The sequence below is a fragment of the Capra hircus genome, chromosome 4 (genome assembly GCF_001704415.2).
Source record: "Capra hircus breed San Clemente chromosome 4, ASM170441v1, whole genome shotgun sequence".
Taxonomy (NCBI): Eukaryota; Metazoa; Chordata; class Mammalia; order Artiodactyla; family Bovidae; genus Capra; species Capra hircus.
In genome coordinates, this window is record NC_030811.1 from 81,376,469 (window position 1) to 81,398,627 (window position 22,159).

Below are 22,159 nucleotides of genomic sequence, written 5' to 3' on the forward strand. Positions count from 1 at the left end.
TTGGGACTGGCTCTAGCACATTCATTCAAGAATTTTAAACTAACTAACAACAAAAAACAAATTCGACTTCTCTGTGACAATTAGCTGACAACGGCCTTTTAACGTGATAAATATCAACCTAATATTTAATTAATATTATGGAAGAAATAGTTCAACGGTATTTGGTTAATAACAAACAAGCAAGATATCTTACTATAAAAATTGGACAGCATTCCAGCAGTAACCCCCACCCCAAGTACTTCAAAACCCTACCAAATTTTTATGAGAATTTAATCCATGTTTCATTTTGATTTTTAGAATTTTAGTTTCTGACACAACTAAAAAGCCAGCTATTACCTAGCCAGAAACTAATAAAACCACGTACAATGCTGAAATGGTTACTTTTCCTTCTCTTCAGTCATTCATTTTCCACTGGAAAAGTAAGGATAGTGCCCTTTCATGCTGTGAGAGGAGATGAATACGCAGATGTGGAGTGGCTGCCTTCAAGACAGCTGGAATCTATAAATACTAAGTTCCAGACTACGTGTCAAATTTGACTACGCGTCAAATTTGGTTCTAGATACATATTCACCAAAACACATACAGGGCATTCGAAATTTCAGTTACCCCCTTCTTTATTCTCTTCTGGTTCTATATACCCTTGCCACACCACTTCAATATAGACTTGACAAAACATCTGCAGAAGCAGGTTCTGAATGTATAGAATTAGTGTTACAAATAAAGGGCTAAGTGTCATTTGGCTCCTTTTCAGTGAGTAGATTGAGGGAGTAGATTGAGGTATATGAGCTCAAAACAGTTGATGAGGAAGCCCAAATTTTACTCTACCCAGTGAGATACCTCAGGCTCCTTTGAAATTCAAACTAACTCCCTCCATTACTTTGCATTAATTTGATGATAATCAGTTTTTAACTTTTAAAACATCCTGTAAAAATGCTCAAATAATGATCTACAGTTGCATTTGAATGGACAGCATATTCATTGTGATTTAATTCAATTCTGTTAACCTTTAATGTGAGCTGCAGTTTTACACAAAGGGGGAACAGAGTGCCCCACATGGCATTCAGGTCATTTACCTTCTGAACACTGAGGAATGTCACAGACTTCGTAGCGTACCTCTGGATTGCTTGTGAAACACCAAGGTCCCCCTTCTTCCCCTCGAGGATTTCGACAGTAGTTTTCCTGTAGGTCTTTACCCCGATAGCTCGAAGGCAAAAAGCTAGTTTTAAAATGATAATCATTACAGTATAAGAGCATGCAACTTTGGGGGGCCTATTAATTTTACTAACTAGTGGATATATTTTCCTGAAAGTGGAGAAATTCTTTACTCTATCTCAGACAGCCATATATATTAACTTTAATTCTATCACTTCCATCCATTCTTAAAATACTTTAAATTTTATAGGCATTTACCTAACTGAATTCTTGTATTCTGCACCAATAAAGAATCATTCACCTCTGAATTTGCTAATCATTCTAGAACCTAATTGAACCATAGTTTCAAAGTTCCACTCAAAGGTAGCAAATGATAGCGGAGAGCCCCTGAGGAGAGAACTGTAGAAACACTGCACTAGGCATTGACATCTCACTATTACATTGTTTATCTGAGATAATTACTTGTTTTTTTACATATTTTCTTATGAATAATACCCCTCCCCTTTTCTTCACAATTGATAAACAAATTGATGAAGTAACAGAAACAAAGATTTTAGACTCAAACTAAACCCGGACTCAAATTTCAGCTCTATCTTACTAACTGGAGATCCCAGTGGGCAATGTAGCCTCTTTCAGCCTGTTAGCTTACCTGTACACTGAGTATAACTATAACTTGTAACATCTACACCTCATGCGGTTATTTTGAGAAGTTCAAAGAGACAAGAGTAACTGAGACTTAATAAATGCTACCTATTATTAAGCACACTCCACTTAGTTATTAGATGTCATAGTAAAAGACAGAAATGCTATTCTCTTTAAAAATTTTTAAAGTTTTCACTGTGACTGGAGTGTGGTGCTTTCAGGCTTAGTTCAAAGTATTTGGCCATAGACTGAAATACAGGACCTTTGTTTAAAATTTCTAATGCCCTAGTTATAATTTTGTTATCAGCATAAAGTATTTCAACATAAAAGCAGAAAACTCCAAAGCTCTCTTTATTCTTTTGTACTGCTTGTGACCTTGGCCTCAGTGATACTGCATGTGTCTCCTAGACTGCGCATATAAATAGCATAAGTAAAAATATCTGCAGGTAACATTAGTAAGCACTTTTTTGGAAAATCCAACTGTATTTTCAATATTCAGTACAATGTTTTCCATAAAGCTTAATTTCTACTTTTACTGATCTCTGAGTTCTAAATGGTACTTAAACTACAGTCAAATCCAAAGCTTTTAGTCTGTCAGTAAATGCTATTCAAATATGTTTCCTATGCACTTAAACTTTTAGTTAAGAAATAATGATTTTTCATTATGCTGTAGCACATAATAAATAGGAACATGCCTTGGGTACCAAGCAACATTTTGCAAAGAAATCATTTAATTTGGACATGGACATGAAATACAATAAAGTCCTCAGAAAATATAAATTATTGGTCAAAAATAGTCTAAGAGACTTACTACTAACTAAACAATTTCAAGATATGAATTAAGTATAATTAACATTCTAAAATGTCAAAATAGTTTAATTCTTATTTCACTAGCATTTTAAACACTGGAGAATAATAATTAAACATTTGGTCTTATGATTGATATAAATTATAATTAAAGTTTATCATGACTTTACAGTTCTTAACAGTATTTAATTTTCAAAGAAAACAATGGCATCTTTTGTCTTAGTTTTAGCTCTATTATTCCAGAATAAATTAAGATAATCTTTGTGCCATTGTATGAAATGTATTTTCCTTTCATTTTTGCCAGTTATCCAATTTTCCATAGTAAATTTATAATGAAATACTCATTTTTCTGATAGAATCAAAACTGAATTTTACTTTATATTTTTTTCATAAAGCATTGCTTTAACCAAATCTACCTTAAAAAACCCCCCTATAATTCTTTCTTAAAAGTTTGGCTTACTATAGTAATAAGAATAGGTTATTGTTAATCATGAAAATCTACATAGTTGCCCTATACATTTCACTTGACTGGTATACAACACTAGTCCTTAGGCAATTTACATGCTTTTTGGGTTTTCAACTTGACTTACAAAATTAATGGAGTGAATTAGATTGTTATAAGTTCCTTTATTTTTATCATTTCATGTATGAAGTTTAAAAACCTAGATGATTTAATGCACACATATAAAATACCTGAAGTTTTAGAGATTTTTTGTTACACACACACACACAACACATATACATATACACTACACAGACACAAACATATACCTTTCCAGTAGATTTGTAAAGTGAAAAAGAAGCTGTGAAGAAGTAATGAATGCATAAGTCAGCAGTTTAGTAGGAAAGATGCAAGTAGGAAGGGAGAGAGATAGAGTGAAAATCTAAAATAGGTATGGGTAAAAGAATAAAGTTTTCCCAACAGAGTTAATAAAAATGAAGAAGAGAAAAATATGTGCTACTTTCCACAATTCTGTATCAGTGCATATCAAACTCCTCTTTAGGACACGCAGGGTAAAGAGCAGTCTGCATCATCTCTTCTCTTCATCCTTTGGTATATATAACTTTCACCCAAATTAACTGGCATTCTTTAGTGTTCTGTGCTTTTCTTTAACATATCATACTTGACCAAGTGATGAAGCCTAACCCTGTTCTTTGTTCTTATGTGTTCATTCAGCACATATTTATGAAAATCTATTATACCCATGCCCTGTGCCAGGCAATAAGCTCTGTAATAAACTTTTACTCACATGCACACTATTTTTGGTTCTTTGTCCTTGTGAACAAAGCTTATTTTTAGAGAGATAAGTGAAAGAATATGTCAAATTGATTTATATCCAAATATACTTGGAAATATAAATTAGATCTTCTGGGTGCTAGCCACATTTTCTTTTCTTTTAATCTGAACTCTGTTTATAAGCAACTTGATCCATTCCATCATCTGCTTCTTTAATGAATGCTGGGTGGCCAGTGAAGGATATAGACGGAGATATCAGGTCACCTGATTTTCTAGTTAAGCTTCTATACTAATTTCATCATCTATCATCATCTTCCCATTAAGCCACTTGTAAAATATTTCAATTTAGGGAGTCCACAATAAATCACCCTTCTAGACAGAGACATATATAGATATATATTTATTTTTCCACTTTCCATACAATTAATCTAAAGTTATCACTTTAAAAGTGTTAACCTATCATTTAGATATTCCAAATAGCCACTAATTGATGAAAATGTGTTGCTCCCATTAAATACAAAAAATTGATTAACCTATGAAGTCTTCTCTTCCTTAAAGCTCTATATCATAAGGAAATGTTTGTTGATTAAATAGCTGATTGGACTGGGAAGCTAGTTCCCAGGGAGATCTATTTCACATGTACTCCTTCCTGTAGCAGAGACTCACAATCATAGAGAATTTGGGTTGAAATAAGACCTTTGCTGGGTCAGTCCAGTGCACTCTCCTTGACTACAGTAGGATTGATTTCAAACACTATTCCTTTGTTCATGAAATTCTTAGATCCATCTATTTAAGCAAAATGTTTTCCTCACTATGCAGGGACTGGCACCATGCAAATCCTATAAGAGGACAAAACCAATTATATTGTTTGCTTTGTACTATAATGATAAAACTATTTTTGGAGGTATTCATGCGTAATTATAAGTAATGAATTTGACAAAAATAATTAGTTGCTTTCTGTTATACAAACACTGTAAAGCTGATTCACTGGGACGCTTGCTGGTTGGCTTTAACTAGACCAGCATCAACGATTTCATCCCAGTGTAGACCAACCAACCAACCCTTTTTCTTTACATGTGGACCGATGAACTCTGTCTCTGTTTACTGAAGTAAATCATCTTGCATGGTTATTCCCCACCAAATGAATGAAAATGAACAAAGTGGGTTCATCAAGGCAAGTAAATCACCACTATTGCAAAAAGAAGTCACAGTATGTATCCTCCTGATTTGCTGAGTATTTAAGCCCTAAAGTTGTTAAAAGTACAGGTTTTAGAGTGGCACTGGCAGGCCTCAGATTCTGGATATACCACTTGCCAGCTGTGTGTGACTTTGAAAACTTACTCAGATCTTTGCCATTCAGTTTCACCATATAAAAAATAAAACTAATAAAATCACCTACTATGTGGTTCTTGGGGGCTTCCTAGGTGGTGCTAGTGATGTCAATGCAGGAGACACAAGAGACATGGGTTCGGTCCCTGGGTTGGGAAGATCCCCTGGAGTAGGAAATGGTAACCCACTCCAGTATTCTTGCCTAGAAAATTCCATGGGCTGAGGAGTGTGGCAGGCTACAGTCTATAGGGCCGCAAAGAGTCAGACATGACTTAGTGACTGAGCACACAGGTGGTTCTTTTTCATGTTTGGGAATGCATGTAAGAATTAAAGATTTTAAAATTTAAAAAATAAAAAAATAAATAAAATTTTAAAAAAATTAAGAGGATTAAATGAGATAACCTAGGTATACTGTTTAACAAGGTACTAGGCACATGGTAATCTATATCTTCCAGTGCATCTAATAACCAGCTAGAGCTATTTTAAACTAGTTCCTGTTAAAATTATTTCCAAAGTAAGTCTTGAGAAACTTTGGCTATATATAGCTCTCTAATGAGTAGATATCTGTTTCTCCTCCATGATGTTTAAAACTCTCAGACTAATGAGCCTATGGATATTTATTCAACTTTAAATAGTATTCATCTGTTATAATGAACACAATCCTTCTCTTAACTATAGACATTTAATTTCCAAGAAATAAGAAGTTTTCTACAGTCATTAGGTGCTAGGTGAAAAGGGAAAGTTGGTCATCTGAGACACTAATTTTTAGCAAAGCTCTATAGAAAAAACTGGTGCCTGGGTTATTTCTCCCAAAAGATTCTGATTTAATCAGTCTGTATTGACACCCAAGTGGTAGGATTCATTAAGGGCTTTTAGCAATTTTAATGTGCAGGCAAGTTTGAGAACCACCATGGTTAAACAACATTTGGCTCCTAGGAAAGATGAGAATTTCTCCATCTCCAACTTAGCACAGGCAACCTCTCCACTCCAGCTGCAGAGTGCTGTGCCTTCTCACAGGCAAAAAGAAGGAAAAAAGTTTTTATTACTTTTTTATTATTTCTTCCCAAACACCAAGATCTATAAATTGAGGTTTTGTGGTGAAATAATGTTAGGCTACATCTTAATGATATATATTTTTTAGTCTTTGGCTAAATATCAGTTATTAATTCGGATAAGCCTTAGACTAAGACACTTCAGCAAAGTTGGCTAAACTATTACAGAGCTGTAGGATTAATCTGAAGGACTAACCTGGGCCTGCTGACAGACCCGTCCAAGAAAAGCTCTATCCTCTTTTCTTCGTGCTAGACTTACCTGTGTTCGTGTGGTATCATGGAATTCCAGGGCTGGCATTTGATGCCACTTTTAGTGATAGATACCGTTCCCTTGTAGCTACCACCTTTACCAATGATACAGTTTCTAATGTAGTCTATTAAAAGAAAGCAGAGAAAAATGTTATAACCATGTGTAATATATGCTGTATATATTAAATATAAAAATATAAAATTCCATTTGAATCTTTAAGTAATTAATGCTTATAAACCACCACAAATACTGAAATTTCTTGCCTAAAACTTTAACTAATATTTTCAAAATAATGCATTTAGAGTAATCCAAAACAAACAAACAACAGACCATTGAGAAGTTTTAATTTTCTGAGTATATACCTGGGAAACTCTAGAGATTAGTCTACCTGTTTAATGCAGGTTATTCTATGCTCAATTGACGAGGCAAATTTAATTTGGCACAATTATTTGCTTAAGTGCAGAGCCCATTTTAAGAAAATATTAAAAATAAAAATTTGTAAACCTATTTGAATTCAAACAGTTACTTTGAGGTAATGGAAATAACTGATCATTTTGATATAAATGATCTGATTCATTTTTTTAATTAGAAGATAATTGTTTTACAAAGTTGTGTTGGTTTCTGCCATGCAACAATGCAAATGAGCCATAAGTGTATATAGGTCGCCACAGAGCACCAGGTTGGACTCCCTGTACTATGCAGCAGCTTCCAGCGAGCTATCTAGCTTACACATGGTAGTGTATATATGCCAATGCTATTGACTGTCTTTATATCAGTAAAACTGTGTGGGTTTTTGTGTATGTGTGTGTATGTGACAATTACATTATGCTGATTATTATTTTCCATATTTTTTCTAACAGATTGGCTACTAAATTATAGGACAATCAAATAGAAACAAGCTGCATATTCCTATCAAATAACAATATATTCAATTAGCAACCCAGAAGACTGAAGATGGTTTTACACAAGATTATGAATCATGTTTAGGATTTATAGAATTATTGAGGTGTATAGAGATCATCTTATTTTCTAACATGAATTAATTTTAATGTAATCTAAGCATTTTCCCTAATAACAAATAAATGTCTGTGTGTATTACTAAATAACTAAATTTATGAAAATATGATATAACAAAACATTAAAATTGAGACACAGTATTATCAAAAACATAATTCATGATTATTATTTTGTGTGATGAGAGATTATTTTATTGATATAAATCTGCTTTTGAGCAAAGTAAATACCTTGAGAATACAGTATCAAATTACCAGCATAGACAAATTAACAAATAATATGGTCTCAATTCTTTTAAAGATTTTTTTTAAGTATATAACTAGCAATAGATCAAATTAAGTTTTCAAAACCTCCACATTTTATTATTATCAGCCATCATAAGTATAACTTAGATTAATTATCCATAGATTAAAATTTAGTTATTAGAGAAAAGTTGTTAAAATTTAGAATACTATATAAATATACATTTATACATTTATATATATATAATGTCTTAAACTAATATAGATATATAAAACATCTTAAACTAATAACTTAAAGTGGCATATTCTAAAATGAATGTGGAGAATATCAGTCCCAGGAAATGTTACTAGAAATAAACAAAGAGAGAGGGGGTAATCTAATTATGGAAAATTTGGGAAAAGCTCTTTTTAAAGGGCCACACTGAAAACAGTCAAGACGTTAGTGTCATCTGGCTTAATGGATGAATCGACTGCATAACAGATCAGGATATGATGGAAAAATCAGTTAGAAAGAGCACTGTGGCAGGTAATTACATATACTTTATACTTCATTTCATTATGAAATATTTAGAGAAAAGCCAGTTACCTTTGTTTTCATAGAGGTCAAATTCATGGCCAAACTCTTTTTTTACTCCACTTGACATGCTATTGAAAGGGAACCAGAGGCATCGTTTTCTTGCTTTATCAAAAACAAAGGCCCTGAAAAAAATATCTGAATGAAAAGAAGGAATACTACTATTTATACAGCTTTTAAAGAATAGGTACATGGTTTAACCAAGGAAGATAATGTAAAGACAGATGAATTATTCCGTATACAGAAACGAGGATATTTGAACCTACAATTTTGATAGCGAAATGAGACAAAACAAAATTAAATTTTTATAGCTGTAGACTTAAATACAAGATAGAGTAAAATTTGAAATGGTGTCATGTTATTCTACATGAAATGTAGAAAACTGAGGGCTTCAACAAGCACAATCAATATACAGCACAATTACTTGGCTTATTTATGAAGATTTTATTATTTTTGTAAGTACACAGAAAGTTGGAAGGGTTTTTTTGTGGTTATATATAAATGATTATATTTGAAATATCATTTTTAATTTTTCCAAAGTTTATAATTTTAAAAAGCATATTCTAAACTGACATGTCCTAAAATGCAATAGACAAATCACAACCCCAAGAGATCCTGCTAGCAAAGAAGGATCTGAAATGAAATGTTTGGGAAATTTTACATATATATCCTTTCTTGTTGAGTTATAAAGCATTGAAACTTATTAAAGCCTATGAAAATCCCACTATTAGTTAGCTTTATATAAGTCAATGTTTCCTAAATAGATTTGCTTGCATAAGCATTTTTAATTTTTAAGAAACTATTAATATAATAGAGAATATGCTTCTGATATATCATCTTGACAAAAATAACTAAAATGTGTTAACTCTTAAAATCATCATTCCTACAGCTAAGTATTACATTGGATTTTTGTTGCGCACTAAAAAATGTGTTTCTAAAAAAAAAGTGTTTCTAAAGAAGAATGAAATGCAAAAATCTTTTAACTGAGAATAAAGTACTTAAAATTTTCAACACATTAAGTGTTACCATGTTTTACAATACAAAAAATAAAGTTAGAACTCTGAATTATTTTATTTCCATTAAGAAATAATAATAAAACTCCTTCTTACCATGTTCATGCTAACTATAATGCCACCATGTATAAGCATCAAATAAAGAGAAATACACAGACTTTCTAAGAATAAATAAAGATATTTCACTCCCAGGCCATATATTTTGAAACCTCAATTTTCTTGCAGTTTTAGATAGTTCAAGTTAGTCACTTATTTCTTAACATTTCAACAGTTTTTAAATAATTTTAAATGAGGGGAAATAACTTTTATAAAACAAATTTTTAAAAGATGCTATAAAATTATTTAAAATATTTTATCTGTTGTTATATTTTTACATAGTACATTTTAGTCTATAGCTAAATAACTTCAAAAATTATATATATAAAATCTGTGCTTTGGTTTGCATGTAGATGTTTTCAAATATCCACCTACAAGAACATTTTATACCTGTAATAGCATTAGAAAACAAACATAAAAATATATTGTTGCAACTGATAAGAAATAACTTAATAAGAGAAAAACTGACTAATGATAGATTTTCATTTTGATCTGGAATACAGTGAACTTATGCAATACGTGTTACATTTCCCTATTGTAGGGTGTTAGGGAAAGAATGTTAAATGACTTTGAAAGTGTAATAATTAGACAAAGAATACACATGAAGATGAAAAACTAAACAAATACCTAAAAGGAAATCTTAAAATTATAGAATCAAATACCTGCCACTTAACTTCACCTTAAAATGAAAATGTACCACACATACATATGTCTTTTCTGTCAATAACATGGCAGGTGACTCACTGAACCCCATCAAGAACATGTAAGATTGCTTATTTCATTCACCATTTTCTCACAATCCATGGTAATTCATATACTCTTAGAAAACTGTTTTTGCTTATATCATCTTACACCTCTATATGGACTGGATCCAAGCTAACAAATTCCATGAATTGCATATCTTCTTTTAAGTTTGATTTTTGGAGTCTTTATCTTAGTCATATTTTTAACTACCATCTTCCTTTCAAGAATTCATTTTGTTGAGTTGTTTACGGCAGGAGTGCACTTTCAATACCATTTACCCAGTCATAGTTAGAAATTTTCATCTCTTAAGTCAGTTCTTGAACGTAAATTTTCTGAAAAGCTTAGAATTTGGCGTTCTGGTCATCTTTCTCGTACAGCAAAAAAAAATATTTTCAGTCTCTATAAAATCAGTATTGTTGACACTTCCTCAAGAGGAAACAGTGTTTGAGACTTCCACCTCATGCCTCACTGAATCACAGATGCTTTCACACAGCATTGTTGGCATTTTCCAAACATTTTTGTGTAATTGCCATTGTTTTTTAATGATTCTAGTTCATGTTACAAGCTGCAAAAAGATCTTCAATTCATGAAGAACTTACTTTTAGAGTATTACAGTATGTCCATTCAATTCTGAATGGAATCACTAAATATATTACTTAAATAGGTGTGTGTGTGTGTGCACGCGTGTGTGTGCACGTGTGTGTGTGTATATATATATATCAGTTTAGTTCAATTGCTTAGTCGTGTCCTACTCTTTGAGACCCCATGGACTGCAGCATGCCAGGCCTCCCTGTCCATCACCAACTCCCAGAGTTTACCCAAACTCATGTCCGTTGAGTCGGTGATTCCATCCAACCATCTCATCTTCTGTTGTCCCCTTCTCCTCCCGCCTTCAATCTTTCCCAGCATCAGGGTCTTTTCAAATGAGTCAGTTCTTCGCACCAAGTGGCCAAAGTATTGGAATGTCAGCTTCAACATAACACTCACAATAAACACTCAGGACTGATCTCCTTTAGGATGGACTGGTTGGATCTCCTTGCAGTCCAAGGGACTCTCAAGACTCTTCAACACCACAGTTCAAAAGCATCAATTCTTCTGCACTCAGCTTTCTTTATAGTCCAACACTTCCATCCATGCATGACTACTGGAAAAACCATAGCCTTGACTAGACAGACCTTTGTTAGAAAAGTGATGTCTCTGCTTTTTACTATGCTGTCTAGGTTGGTCATAACTTTCCTTCCAAGGAGTAAGCGTCTTTTAATTTCATGGCTGCAGTCATTACCTGCAGTGATTTTGGAGCCCAGAAAACCAAAGTCAGCCACTGTTTCCATTGTTTCCCCATCTATTTCCCATGAACTGATGGGACCAGATGCCATGATTTTTGTTTTCTGAATGTTGAGCTTTAAGCCAACTTTTGCAGTCTCCTCTCACTTTCATCAAGAGGCTCTTTAGTTCTTCACTTTCTGCCACAGGGTGGTGTCATCTTCATATCTGAGGTTATTGATGTTTCTCCTGGCAATCTTGATTCCAGCTTGTGCTTCTTCCAGCCCAGCATTTCTCATGATGTACTCTGCATATAAGTTAAATAAGCAGGGTGACAATATCAAGCCTTGATGTACTCCTCTTCCTATTTGGAACCAGTCTGTTGTTCCATGTCCAGTTCTAACTGTTGCTTCCTGACCCACATACAGATTTCTCAGGAGGCAGGTCAGGTGGTCTGATATGCCCATCTCTTTCAGAATTTTCCACAGTTTGTTGTGATCCACACAGTCAAAGGCTTTGGCATAGTCAATAAAGCAGAAATAGTTGTTTGCATTTTTTATGATTCAGCAGATGTTGGCAATTTGAACTCTGGTTCCTCTGTCTTTTCTAAAACCAGCTTGAACATCTGGAAGTTCACAGTTCACATATTGTTGAAGTGCATACTAAGTCACTTGTGTCCAACTCTTTGTGACCTAATGGACTGTAACCTGCCAAGCTTCTATGCCCATGGCATTCTTCAGGCAAGAACACTGGAGCAGGTTGTCTTGCCCTCTTCCAGGGGATCTTTCCAAACTAGGGATCAAACCCATGTCTCTTACTTCTCCTGCACTGGCAGCTAGGTTTTTTTCCACTAGCGCTACCTGGGAAGCCTACATATATTTAGGATAGATAAGTGTGAAGGGTGACACCATTTCTGAGCAGAGAACTTTGGCTGCACATTGGTGTTACCAAAAGTGGTTTTCTGCACAGGTTGGCTTAAATTTGGTGACTTAATATAACTCAACCAGAATATGGTAGAAAAGTGTGAAACCTCATATACATGAGATATGTAGAGATTTATTAATCAGGTCACATGTCTTCCCCAACACAACAAAATCATTTTCATTTCTCCTAAATAAAACGAAGGGAAGTCTGTTTTGTTTTTTCTAGCCGAAGGCTGACTAGTGTAAAAACTGAGGCTTAGCAATACTTTCCTTACTTGTGGACCCAGGAGAGTGCATTTTCAGATTCAAAGTTAAAAATCAACAGTGAGATGTGGTTCTTCCCCCAATCCCTTTGCCCTGCCCTTCTAACCCTGAGAGGGAAAAACACAATAAATCCAACCTCCTCAATCACCAGAAGAACATCTCCATAAATCTACACAGCTGAGATGCTGATTGAAGGTAATTTTTCTATTTTTTTTTTTTAAATCTCAAGACTTCTCTAGGAAAGTCAGAGAAAGATGAAATTATCATAGGAATTACTTGCAAAGTTAATTCCCCACTCCCCGTGCCAGGAAATATCTCCCTGTAAGTGGCAATTTGGCTATAAGAATACTTCTAGAGGAGATATAAATGAAAAGAAAACAGATAGTCTGTCTTCCCACTAAATCTATGGAAGACTTCCTCTGACCATGTCCTTTCTCCTCAGACCCATAACACTTATTTCTCTGAGAAAGGCAATTTGAATATAGGAATTCTGGCCATGACATTCCTAAAATCTGTGTTCACTTCATGTGTCACAACCCAAATGTAATAGAGGAGACTTCAAAAGTGACAGGCGGCCCTGTGCAATGCTACTGAAATGGAATGAAATAGGGAATAAAACAGTGCAAAGTGAGAGGAGGGAATGTTTTTTCAAGAACTAGCACATGAATTTTCTTTGGGCAATTTGGAAGACTATTCAGATGAAATTGTCACCTTCATGGCCCCAAACTCCAAGTTTTATGCTCTGAGAGTACTGACAAAGTGGTAAGGAATTTTCCTGGGAGGTGCAGAAGAACTTTCAAAAAATAAGAAAACTCCCCATTTGAGTCCCCTCATGCCTCTTTGAATTGCTCCATCACTTTTCATCTAAAACTTCATTACACTACCTCCTAACTATTTTAAGAAGCTGTTTAAGTTTTTGCTGCTAACACCAATACCCCTAGGTTTTTATCTAATTATATCAACACTTTTTATTTCTAGCCCTAAAGACAATAAGTTGCAGTAAGTTTTGACTGTTGCCCAATTTATATTCTGAAAATTCCTCCACTCCTCTTGTGAGAAAAAAAAAGAAAAAGTGTACTCTGAACAGAATATTTTAAAATATTAGCAATAAAAAGTTAATCTAATTCAATTGTTCATAAAATGAGAAAATACACATTCCATAACTAAAACCACTGTGAATTCTAAACAATCTTGTGGTTCATGTGTTCTCCCTTACACATATTCCCATCAAGTGAGAGCTAAGCCTTCTGTTATAGCGAGTAAAAACTAAAATCAAGCTTATGATTTTAAGAGCACATCCCATTGAACACAAAACTGATGATGATAATGAGCACATTCTATATTGGGAAAATTATTCTAAGAACAAAATGAAGCAACTTACTTGCAAGTGAATGGAAGTCCTTTATTCCTAATACATCTATTGGCACATTGGTCTGCAGTGTTCATTTTTTTTGTTTTTATCTTCAGTAATGGGTCCTCTTTAATTAGAGTAGTCTTTGCTGACTTTTTGAATTCATGAAGTGTGTTTCTTCTTTTCTTCTGTCCTTCTATTAATAATAATAATTTTTTTAAACATAGGGGAAAATATTTTAAGGGTCATATAGTAAAATATCCTTTAAGAACCATCTACAAGATAGTGATTTGACAACATACCAGACCTCCAGGGCTTGGAGGTAGAATGATGTGGGGAATGATACTCTCAGATAATTAAGAGCAAGAAAGGAATACTTAATTGTGAAGAAAAAATAACTTCTCATACAGAGTCACTTATCTACATTCTTTCAAATGAAGGATGCTTTTAAAAATTAGGACACAGTTCACTCTTAAGAAATAAGTAACATGATATTCTCCAAACAGTATGAAAGCAAGCGCCAGGCATATCATATCATATTATGTTCTATAATTTAATTTGTCATTTCCTTCTACAATTGATCTTATGTAACTTATAGTATTAATACTAATTAGATAAGCCAATTCAACGACAGGTGAGAAACTTCTCCTTAAAAATGGTGCACTGGATAAATACTTGACTTGCTCTTTAAAATATTTCATTCTATTCATATTTTAGTCTTTCTCATTTCTTACATAAGTGTTTTCTGTGTTTGGGGGCACTATTTCTTAGTATCGCTGAACTGCTTGTTTTGAAATCAAGCCAAATGCTATAAATCAAATGAATGTAAAACTTCATCCTTTAATGAAACAATATCATTTTTCTTCATCATAGTATTCTACCAGGCCCCTAGATACATGAAGCCTCCTACTAAAAACCTAAAGAGCAGAGCCAAAACATCCCAAAAGACTTAAATCTTTGAATAATTTTGGAATATGAAGAACTTACTTCTTCATTCTTAATTTATCCAGAGTTACCTGATCTCTAATGATGATCTCTTTCACAATAAGGATCAAATTGTCTAAGAGACTTGTAGCCATTTTATAAAGGATGGACGTAACTGTGCCTTTTCCGTGCCTGTCCAACTTTCGAATACCCTTATAGCAAAGGTAGCAATAAATTTTTAAGATAAAGAAACCAAGATACAGGGGAAAACTGACAACTTGGAAGATCTGATTCAAAATCCAGCTGCCTGGATTCAGAACCCCAGAACTCTTAAATACTTACAATGCCATCTTCCGCTAAGATTTGCTAAGAGAGTATACAAAAATATGGCTTGTAAATAGTTTCTGAGGATTTGGTTAAAGCTATCAATAGAGAAATAACTTGCATGTCAGAACAAGAAATCGTTTCCGGTCTTTAAACATGGTGAAATGTGTCGAGAAAAGAGGATGAAAATTTTTGTGCAGAAAATTGGGAAATATGGCTTAACAGAGTGAGATAACAAGAATAGCATCATACTCTGAAGCTTGCCAGCAACTAGCTCCAGTTGTTTTATTAAACATGCAAATGCTGCTCACTAATATCCATCCTAACATGAAGTCCACAATAAATAGGAGAAAACATGAATTCCTCTGAATTTCTGGTTCTCTGTAAAACCCCAAAATATAATCCCCAAAAGACTGGAACTAATTTCTATAATAATGCTTACATTTTATTTTCTTTTCTTCAACTATTCTTTGCCCTACAAGATGAAATGGCTATGGTAGAAGAGATATAATTTAGAAGACATTTTAACATAGAAACTCAGTCAACCAAATAATCTATCAACATGTTATTCATTGAGTGTGGACCAAATGCCTTGCATAATGTTGGCAGACTGATGATAATTCTGGCATTCTTATTGACTTGCCAAGTGACTTTGTTTTATTACCTTAAATGCTAATATCCCATTATTCAATCTATTGATGCAAAATAAAAGTTATAGTTGCATTAAAAGGGGTGATTTAAACTATAATCATTTGGAAATCAATTTGGATTATGAAACATTATGAATATGCAAAATTTTACTTTTGTTTTTGAAATTTCATCCTTTAATTTCTGGCATAAGAGAAGAAACTGTTATTCTCCCAAGCTAAGAAGTGGTATTATTCTTTTCAAATTTTGATTTCTGCCACATGACCATGTTAATGGGAGCTAAGTTTCACCACTAAGAGTTTTTCCTTCTTTTGACCTTAGTGCACTATTTCATAGGTGCACTATTTCTTCAGATGATTTCATAAAAATCATCTGAATTTCTGTATAAATTGGAATATTTCTTAGAGACAAATGCTAATAAATGCAAAAAATATATTCAAAAAACTATTACCAAAATGGAAAAAATATGTAATATATATACATATATATAATCAATTAAATTAACTAAAAGTACAGAACTTAAATTGGCCTAATGTATATTGCATTTAAAACATATGTTTAAGTGTGAGAGAAGAATGTAAAACTAAATTTAAAAAGTCTAAGACAAACACTGAGTTCAGATCTACATTTTACTAATTACAAAAAATAGCACCCCTGGTCAGTGCTCTGTTTTTTCTCTCAGAACCAGACAACAGAAGGAAGGCATTGAGGATGACTGTAGAGAAAAGGGGTTTCTGTGGGATCGTTGGTTGTGTTTAATTCTGCAGATCCTCAGTTGACCTATAGAAATGTGTTAATGTGTGGCTGTACCTCATAAAAAGTCTACTCTTGCTGACAAACTTTCGATCACTACCTTTCATCTAAAGATCAAAAAGTATCCTGAAAAACAAATAAATCTATAATTTCCCTTTACTAGATAATAAATAGGAGAGAAAAGTTTGTCTGGGGTTACAAAGCTAATCAGAGCCAATCAGAACCAGACACTAGGATTCCCTTTTTACTCTTTATTTCTAATGACTTAGAAACTTTCCCTTATAGTGCAGTCATCTCTACTAGGTCAGTAAATGATTACTCAAAACTGCAAAGTTCAAGCTAGTTGTACATCATGTAATCCACACACCTATAAAATTAATTCCTTCTTCAATAAAAGAAAAATTCAAAACAGGAGTCATTCAAAAACAGCATCTGAAAAAAAATTCCTTTGCTAAAAATACTTTCAACTTTCTCTTCCATATGGCTTAACAACTGATGCTTGTTTTGATAAAAACAGTTAAAACACAAACTTAATTTTGGAGGAAACTCAAAAATATCTTTGGATCAGATTTTCCCTACTATTTTTTTGTGCATGACTGTTAGTTGAAGTTTATAAACAAAATACTGAGATGAAATCAAAGGGTAAGAGATCACTGCAACTTTGTCATGCTTTCCTGTATTTTAAACTGCAACTTCTTTTCCCTCTTCCCTCAGTATGGGAAAACATTCTCAAAGCTATATTTCCTAAAGAAACTTAAGTCCCAGTTTTAGAACTGAAATCATTAGGATCTTAGTGAAAACCTACAAACAGAAAGTAGGGTCAAATGTACCAAGGTGCTTGAAGAAAGACACATTTCTCCCTCTGGTCCCCAGGCCTCACACTCATTGCTCTCAGTACCTCATATATTTCTTCTCTGTATGGACTAACCATTGACTTCAAAGGAAAATCATGCAAAGGAAAGGATTTGCAGGGTGTGGAAAGAAGCAGGAATCTGGCTCCACATATTCTGAGAAACCTACCCACGTGATTAGTGATTAACAGCTTGAAGTGGCAAGATGTTAAGATGAAAGTACACAAATAATTAATGGAAGGGAATGGTGGTGACTGGAAACTTACTTCCCAGAGGCAAAAATCATAAAAACAAGTCCAACTCTTCATTGCTGTTATCTAGGACTTGCATTCATAAGCAGACAATTTTCTCCCCTTCTTTAGAGAAGTGAACAATATCACAAGTAAAGATGTCAAAAAAGGATCAAATCAGATTTCAATCAAATGTTAGTATTTGAGAAGCAGCATACTTATCTCTTCCAAAAATATTTACAAATGAAATGATGTTCAGGATGAGTTTAGGACCCTCCCTAGGCATCTCCCTCCTGCTACTTCATTCCACTTCCTCCTTCAGCCTCTTCCTGGTCTCTTGCTTCATTGTCTGTTTCTTTCTACAGCTCTCCTCCACACCCCAACCAAAGCAACCACACTTCATCCATGTATCTTGTGAACTCAAAACCATCTGGCTGTGATCCATAATTCTAAAATAATGTAATTTAGTGTGATGTTCAAGCATACGTATGCACCATGCTCAGTCGTGTCTGACTTTGTGGCCCCATGGGCTCGAGTCCACCAGGCTCCTCTGTTCATGGGATGTTCAAGGTAGGGATACTGGAGTGGGTTGCCATTTCCTTCTCCTCCAGGGGACCTTCCCAACCCAGGGATCGAATCTGCATCTTTTTTGTCTCTTGCATTGGCAGGCGGATGCTTTACCACTGTACCACCTGGGAAGCTCATATACATGCTAGTCTATCTTATTTTTCCAAACCCAGGTCATACTCTTCCTCCTCAGGCACTCAGTACACCACCCTTACATGATTACTTGTCCTTTGTTATACTTACTCATTTCAGTACCTTCAGCCACTTTATGTTTCCCTGACTTAAATACTGAGCATACTACTACCTATATTTTCATACTCCACTTGGGTACTACATACCCCCTAAACCTTATTTGATCTTCTAAGCTAGACAGGAACTCTCAACCATAACATAATACTACTTCTAACACAGAATCATCCTTGTATTACTAGCTAAAATAGATTTTTTAAGTAAGTTTTGATTGATTTCACTGCTGCTGTTTTCAATATAAATAAAAGAAAAAATGCACATTGCATATTTCATTCATGTAGATTTAAGTAAGAATCCCAGTTCTATCCATTATCTAAGATAATAAGACAAAATAGTGAAGATTTTAACTTCAGTTTCCTTATGTAAAATGAGTCAATCCAACTATGCCAATCTTATTAGAATTAAACAAGCTTTGTTTTAGAACCAGGTCCATAACAGTTGCTCAGCAAATGTAAGTCTTCGTGTCATTTGTGCATCAGTAAATCTTGCACAGACTCCTTGACAACAGGGGCTCCTTTAATGTTCCTTTGTTGTTGTTAGAGGGAATTGGATATTTGTATCCAGCGCAGGTGGGATGATGGAGGATAATCCTATGTGGACTAGTTTCTTATTAAGATGGCTTGGGTCTATAACAATCAATATTTCTTCCAGTTTTTTTTAAACTGTTCTAAAAATATCTCCATAATACATTCTGCTTATAACTGGTTATCACCTCATTATAATACCCACTTTGTTTTAAATATTGTGTTATCTCACAGTATGTAAATTGCAGACTCATCAGATAAATCAAAAAAGTATAACCTAAGCAAGTAACAGCAATAACAAAGTTCTCAATGTTCCATGTTAGATGTTATAAAAAAGAACAGACTTTCTTTGTATGTTCTAAGAGGGCTAGCCATGTTTTCTACTTTGAAGAATGTTATGTTTTTCTAAAAACTATCAAAATAAACTTGACAAAGGCACATCCTCTTTTTGATAACAATTTTAACATTATCCACTCTAGGAATTATTCTATTATCTGTAATTCCCAAGTGACTTCTTCTTGCTTGCAGCATTCTCTTGGGTTCCATTCTCCCTATATTCAGGAAATGCAGTCATTTCAACACTAGCCAAAGTGAAATATAATTACAAATGTAGATCTCCTGCCAAAGTTTCAAAATGCATGCCAAAAGCAAATAGACATTGTCTATGGTTGATCTACTGTTTGGGTTTTCCACACCGCAATCCCCATGTATTAGCACAGATGACTCCAGGTAACCATATTCTACTTCAGCCCATCAACATTTTAATCTTTGAAACAAAAATCCTCAAAATGTTAGCCATCATTTCAATTTAGGCTAAAATCCCCCAAACCAGCAATGTCATATAAGAATTAATTTTAACACGACACATCTCAAGGGTGGTAACCTGCTAGATTGATACTTTTTCCATCTCTTTAGAAATCTAACATAAATATTTTCAAACTGACCCTTTCCACACAGTGTTGTTTTCCAAAAAGAACACGTCACAAAATCAAAGAAAGCCAGGTGGGACTGAATGACTTTTCTTGTCATTTGCAAATTCTTGGTGTTTTCACCCTTTGGATTACATTGAAAACTAGATCAGAGGGCTGATAAATTTCATATTTAACTTATCTCAAAAAATATAGCCAGTTCTCTGTCTTGTATTATTTTTTTAAAAACCATGTCTACCGTCTGGGCATTTGTTCTATTCCTTTATTCCCCTGTGCCCACCTCTGATGCTCACTACCCTCTCCTGTTGGCATCCCAGCCACGACAGTGATAATACAACCAAATACAGATGTTTCCTCTTGCCCTGATAACAACAGAAAACTTCCCAAAGCAGCAAATGAAAGTCTAAACTTCCAGGCAATATGAGCTCCCAAGCAACTCCTTCCCAACCTGTAAATCCTGGGGAGAAAGCAGGACACCAAAAGGAGCAGTTCTGCAGCTGTAATCAAGTCACACAATTTTGGCCTCCCTTGCACTGCAGTGTCCAAAGGGCAGGCTTCCATACTCAGAAAGAATAAGACCTTAGAAAAGAGGCTTTCTCTTGCATTTTTATAACATGCATATACTCAGAGTTTAATCTGCCTTCTCCAAATGAAAACCTGTATTAAGTCATAATTTGGCCCTGAATGTTGACTGAGTGAGGTGAGATAGAGGACTGCCGTGGAAAATTGTCTCTTAAAAAAAAAAAAAAATTGTGTCCCTGCTGTACTGACCATCACTGTCCCCGTTCAGATCAGACCCTCTGTTCAGCTTTAAACTTCTCCAAGCCGGTGTTAGCACTCCTTTCCCATTCCACCATCCAGGACTATCAGGCTAAGTGAGATGGGGCTGGATCAATGGGGAGATGGGTGGAAACAACAGGGGGGATGCTGATTATCATTTTAAATGCTTTTCAAACAGCAAAAGAATGTCAAAAGAAAGCTAAATGAGAGGTTCTAAAAAAACCTTTCCGCAAGCTGAGTTAAGGAAGGATGCTGGGAGCAAGGCAAAGGGAGTTAGGGAAAGCAAAGGTTGGCAAGAGAGAGTTGAATAAGACTGTTAAAGGAGAAAACTAACCTGCATAGGGGATGGCGATGGGAAGCAGGAGGAGGTGTAGGAGGACGTGCTGCAGCAGCAGCACTGGCAGAAGTCTGATCACCCACATGGTCCTGCTGGGTGTGCTGGCGGATCCCACTGGAGCAGATGCCTGGGTGGAAGAATCCTGTTCCGACTCAGAGCCTAAAAGAGCCCGTCGGCTCTGAGCTGCTTTTTATTGCGATGAGCTAAGTTTGTTGTGTGATTAACTGGAAAGATCTAGGTCTGAACTCCCTCTTACGGTAAGAAACTGTTTAACAACAGCCCTTTACTCTCTCCCACCCCCCCTCCTTTCCTCACTAACCCCCCCCCACCCCCCCATCCCTTCGCCCACCACACCACCAAACAGATCCCAGCTCCCCACCCCCCACCCCCACTCTGCTTAGGAAAGAAACTTACAAAGAAAAGGTCACCTGGCCTGAGGCCAGCTGCAGTTTGGAAGTTGGAGCTCCAGATCCCAGTGGCTCCTATCCGAGTAAGGAAGGGAGGAGCAAGGCTCAGTCCAATAGCTAAATCAAGGCACAGGCAGAGGACCAATTCGCTAAGTTTAAACAGGAAAATACATGTGTTTACATATCTATTTGGGAAAAGAGGAAGGGGAAGCAGCATAAGAAGAAAGCAAAGCGCTGCCTTTCTGTTAAATGTGCTTCAACTCCTAATCTGTCTAGTTGCACTGCTAGAGCAATCTAGGGATTCCAAACACTGACGCAGTTTCCCTAGGGTGTTAGAGCCTGGGAAATAGCTGGGAGGCAGTCTGGGAGGCAGACGGCAGCAGGTCCAAGCCCAGGTAGAAAGAAGTGCCATGAGAACAGAGTATGATACTGTGGGGTAAAAATAAATGAACCAACAAAACAAAAACACCCACTATTGTCAGGCAGAAAAATTGCCCCTCTTCAGTGGGCTCAGAGCAGGTAGCTTTGTTCAGAAGCTCAGCTAAGCTCCCCAGTTACAGCAAGGGTACCAAAAGCACATAAACTTGTCTGATTTGGGGACTGTGATAAAATTTGGTCATGCCCTCTTCTTAAAGTGTCTAAAACATTGAGATTATCCACTGCCTCTCCCTGGCAGATAAATG

The 22,159-nt window shown here is 35.1% G+C and overlaps 1 protein-coding gene across 2 annotated transcripts in view; it reads right to left on the reverse strand.

The window, feature by feature from the left end:
- The window catches only part of HGF (hepatocyte growth factor), a 91,181-nt gene extending 69,796 nt beyond the window's left edge, over positions 1-21,385 (reverse strand). The window contains exons 1-5 of one of the 2 annotated variants that reach the window (XM_013963237.2): positions 21,067-21,385; positions 13,984-14,149; positions 8,312-8,424; positions 6,479-6,593; positions 1,074-1,201 (exon numbers count right to left, since the gene is read on the reverse strand). In XM_013963237.2, the coding sequence (XP_013818691.1) occupies positions 1,074-1,201; positions 6,479-6,593; positions 8,312-8,424; positions 13,984-14,149; positions 21,067-21,154 (610 nt within the window). In that variant the 5' untranslated portion in view covers positions 21,155-21,385. Of the gene's footprint in view, positions 1-1,073; positions 1,217-6,478; positions 6,594-8,311; positions 8,425-13,983; positions 14,150-21,066 lie in introns of both variants that reach the window. The other variant, XM_018047278.1, reaches the window with a different exon arrangement.